Below are 4,405 nucleotides of genomic sequence, written 5' to 3'. Positions count from 1 at the left end.
AAATTTTCCTGTTCTGCCAATAGGTGTTTTCATGGGGTATAACAAACCTCTTGATAGTGATGATTTTTTAAGTAAATTTATCACCGAGTTGTCCGATATGATCCAGAATGGGAACACTATATTAAATAACAAAGTATTTCTTAAGCTTAGGGCAATTATTTGCGATGCTTCTGCAAGAGCTTACGTGACAGGCACTCCTGGTAACACATCCAGCCATGGATGTACAAAGTGCTTGCAGGTTGCAACAAAAATTAATTCAGTTTTAACGTTTAGCACAAAGTGTGAGGATACAATTTCCGACGAAGATTTTCGTACCAGAAAGCATCCTAGCCATCACACTTTGAAATATTTAAATGTACAGTCCGCTTTTGAAAAACTTGGAGTTTCAATGGTAACACAAGTTCCTCTTGATTGCATGCATCTGGTCGAACTATGTGTAATGCGAAAATTTTTACTTAGACTGTATAATAACAAAGTTGCAGAAAAATGGATCAACATTGAAAAGGGAACTGTTTCAAAAACATTGACTTCAATAAGTAGGTATATTCCAAAAGAGATTGCACGCAAGCCGAGAACCTTGTTGGAGCTCCCAAACTGGAAAACCACAGAATTCAGACAGTTTTTATTGTATACTGGGATTGTAGCTCTTAAGGATACAATATAAAAAAGATCATTTTTATGCATTTTTGCTTTTGCATTGTGCATATACATTGCTCTGCTCTGAAAAACAAGGCCCTCAAAATATTAACGTTTTTCAGAAAATGTTAAATGTTTTAGTTGAAAATTTCCCTTTGATTTTTGGCGAGAACAGTGTTTCATACAATGTTCACGGCTTGCTTTATTTAAGCGATACAATCACAGTAGTCGGAGATCCGATTAATGATTCGTCTTACGCCTTTGAAAATTATTTGCAGACCCTAAAGCGTTTTGTCCGAAAACCCACACAAATTCTAGAACTAATATACAGGAAAATTTGCGAAGAGAAATTAGTGAAAAAAGAAGAGCAACACATTAAAATAGAAGGGAGAATTTTGAAATTAAAAGGTTGTCAGCTTAGCGGGAAAAGTCCCGATAATTTTTGTTTTGTTCAGGATATAGTTCCTATTAAAATAGATTCCTTAGTTGAAGAGGAGGGAGAAATTTTTATTATAGGAAAAAGATTCTCTGAGCTCTTTAGTTTTTATGATGAGCCAATAAGCTCCTTTGATGTGGGTATATGCGAGGGTATTTTAGAAGAGGATTCCGCTTTAGAAAGGTTTTCTGTAACTGATTTTTGTAGCAAAGCCATTGGAATTCCTCATAAAAATAAGATAGTTTTAATACCCTTGCTGCATTATTATTAGGCTTTTATTTCAATGGGAGGTGTTTAGTCCGTAGGCGTCTTATAGGACGAATCGGGCATATATAGAGCGAAATCGTTCTATATATCTTTAAAATATTCACCTACCCGGTTTAGAAACCGAAAAAAACCTTACCTAGGTATTATTATTTCCTATTTCCTATTTCTTATTTCTTATTTCTTATTTCTTATTTCTTATTTCTTATTTCTTATTTCTTATTTCTTATTTCTTATTTCTTATTTCTTATTTCTTATTTCTTATTTCTTATTTCTTATTTCTTATTTCTTATTTCTTATTTCTTATTTCTTATTTCTTATTTCTTATTTCTTATTTCTTATTTCTTATTTCTTATTTCTTATTTCTTATTTCTTATTTCTTATTTCTTATTTCTTATTTCTTATTTCTTATTTCTTATTTCTTATTTTTTATTTCTTATTTCTTATTTCTTATTTCTTATTTCTTATTTCTTATTTCTTATTTCTTATTTCTTATTTCTTATTTCTTATTTCTTATTTCTTATTTCTTATTTCTTATTTCTTATTTCTTATTTCTTATTTCTTTTTTCTTATTTCTTATTTCTTATTTCTTATTTCTTATTTCTTATTTCTTATTTTTTATTTATTAAGCTTTATTATGAGTTCTCCAGCTAAGAATTTCTCAATGGATCATGTTATGAGCCGTAAGTATTCACAGGCTGGCAAATCAGCATGTTCTATGTATATGTTTTTGATATTTTAGTAAATAATGATTTTGTTTGTTTCTACAGAGAACGATGCCTTTTGGGAAAAAATTGATAGTAAGTATTTTATAAAGTTTATTTAAAATTTTTTAATAATTATTACATATGACAACATTTTAATCATTTAGGTCTACAGAAAGATGTGAAGGAGATGCGGCAGGATGTGGAGCTTATAAAAACTTCCCTTGCAGCGATGACGGATGCCATCGGTTCCCTAACGGCCTATGTGAAGGTCGTTTTCACGGAAAAGGCGCAGGACAACAGTTCTCTGGAGGTCTCCTTTCCTTTAAAAACGGAAGAAGACCTCCAGAAAATGGATTCCTTAATGAATGAGGAATCATTGCCGAAACTTGTAAGTATTTCTTAACATTTAACCTTTTGTATATATTTTTTTTCTTTTTAGACTAAGACGATGGTAGACATATTGAGGAAGGGAAAAGTAAACAAAACAATAAAAGATATCCTAGGCGAAGCAATTTACCTAGAATACAATATAGATGGTGCGAAGAGTAAAAAAAGCCTTCGAGACCATAAGAAGTTTTACTCTGCACTCTTAGGTAATTATGTATTTTTTTTTTTATATTTTGATTTCGATTAATTTTCCATATTTTCCTTTTTCAGATGCAATTAGTCAAGTAGATGCAACGGAGCCACCTGCCAAACTCTTGACTAAGAGCCTTCGTTGCGCCAAAAATTTGGAGGCGCAGAATAAAAAAAGAAACGAAGACGTCTTGGAATGTGGTCCAAGCGATGTCCAGTATCTTAATATTTAAGTGTTTGTGTTCATTATAATTATTATTAATATTGTATTATTATTATTTGTAACTTATTTTGTATTATTATTATTTTAAGATCTATTTTTAATTTCATTATTTAAATTATTTTATGCATCATTTTAATTTAAAAAGTAATTTAATTTAATTTAATTTTAAGAATATTTGAAAAAAGTGAATAAATTGAAATATAAAATCACTTAATTATGTTTTGTAATTGATTTATTGCTCATGAAAAATCGATAATTTGTTGATGAAACATCGATGTTTTGTTGATGAAACATCGATGAATTGGTGATGAAACATCGATGAATTGGTGATGAAACATCGATGAATTGATGATGATTCATCGATGTTTCATCGATGTGTCATCAACAAAACATCGATGAATTGATGATGAATTGTTGATGAAACATCGATGAATTGATGATGATTCATTGATTTTTCATCGGTGTGTCATCAACAATACATCGATGAATTGATGATGAATCATCGATTTGTTGTTGATGACTTTCTATTGATGACAGCCTAGGACATGCCCATGTTAAATTCATCAACAGTTTGTATGGGCTGTCATCGATGAATCATCAACAGCACTCCCTTCGCTGTTGATGAAACGTTGATGAATTACTGATGACAGGTACTGCAGGGTAAAAGTGAATTGCGTGTCACTTTTTGTTTTGTTTTGATTTTCCAAGATTCTTTGATTTGTTTTGATTATGCCTATGTCAATATCTATGTATGTATGTATGTATGCATATTTGGGCGCGCTTTTGTTTTAGCGCACTTTTTTGTTGTTGCTTCTGCAAGTGATTTTCTTCTTGCTTTTTTGTTTTGTTTTGATTTCTATTTGTTCTAGAGCTCATAATTGGGCGCGCTTTTGCTACCTCGCTTTTCATCTTTAGTGGTCGACTAAATTAGATCTCGGGCGTATTTGCGAAAGTTTAAAATTCGTGTGTGGATAATTGGTGAAGTAATATTAATTAAGAACAATGCTTAAAGCAAAGTTATGTGATGGCAGGAAAAGTGGGTTGAAGTGCGCTATAGATTCATGCATGCGAAGCTATAGAGACAGCACAGAACATTTCCCCGTCCGCCTTTTTAAGTTCACCAAAAATGAAGTTATGCGTCGCCAGTGGATCTCAAAATGTAAATTGCAAAGCGGCACCAATGTTAATGTTAATGTGATTTGCCATTTTCATTTTGAGTCAAAATACATTGGCCAAAAATATTTAAAAGCAGGGGCTATACCGACTCTGTGCTTGAGTGATGAGCCAAATCTAAATTTAAATATATTTCAAGAAGAAGAAGACGTGTTTTCGTTTAAAGAAGAAAGCGTGGCGGACAATGATATGTATATTTTTCAAAGTGCCCGTAGGCCCTCGGCAGCAGGAATGATGGGCACTGATATTGTTGAAAGCCCGACAATAGATTGTGAAACCGGCAGCTCCATTTGTGAAATTAATAATAATAATATTGTATACTGCGCGAATTGTTTAAAGAAAGAGCAAAATGAATTATATTATAGAAATAAATATTGAAAAGTAACAGAA

At 31.6% G+C, this 4,405-nt stretch overlaps 1 protein-coding gene across 1 annotated transcript; it reads left to right on the top strand.

Moving 5' to 3' along the window:
• The first annotated feature begins 2,000 nt into the window (after positions 1–2,000).
• LOC147643095 (uncharacterized) lies at positions 2,001–2,852 on the top strand. Its single transcript, XM_086836881.1, has 5 exons — positions 2,001–2,019; positions 2,107–2,136; positions 2,208–2,431; positions 2,483–2,579; positions 2,701–2,852. The coding sequence occupies exons 1-5, from the start codon at positions 2,001–2,003 to the stop codon at positions 2,850–2,852; spliced, it is 522 nt and encodes a 173-aa protein (XP_086693007.1).
• The last annotated feature ends 1,553 nt before the right edge of the window (positions 2,853–4,405 follow it).

The sequence above is a fragment of the Drosophila serrata genome, unplaced genomic scaffold, assembly GCF_035046125.1.
Source record: "Drosophila serrata isolate PLE 108 unplaced genomic scaffold, ASM3504612v1 contig_293, whole genome shotgun sequence".
Taxonomy (NCBI): Eukaryota; Metazoa; Arthropoda; class Insecta; order Diptera; family Drosophilidae; genus Drosophila; species Drosophila serrata.
Note: the sequence above shows the minus strand (reverse complement) of the source record. Positions and strands in the feature narration are given on the sequence as shown.

What these genes read in the sequence shown, in the direction of transcription:
- LOC147643095 (XM_086836881.1), top strand. An exon ending in CTTTTGGGAAAAAATTGATA is followed by an intron (nt 2,137 to 2,207) that starts GTAAGTATTTTA and finishes TTAATCATTTAG; the next exon opens with GTCTACAGAAAGATGTGAAG. An exon ending in CCTAGAATACAATATAGATG is followed by an intron (nt 2,580 to 2,700) that starts GTGCGAAGAGTA and finishes TTCCTTTTTCAG; the next exon opens with ATGCAATTAGTCAAGTAGAT.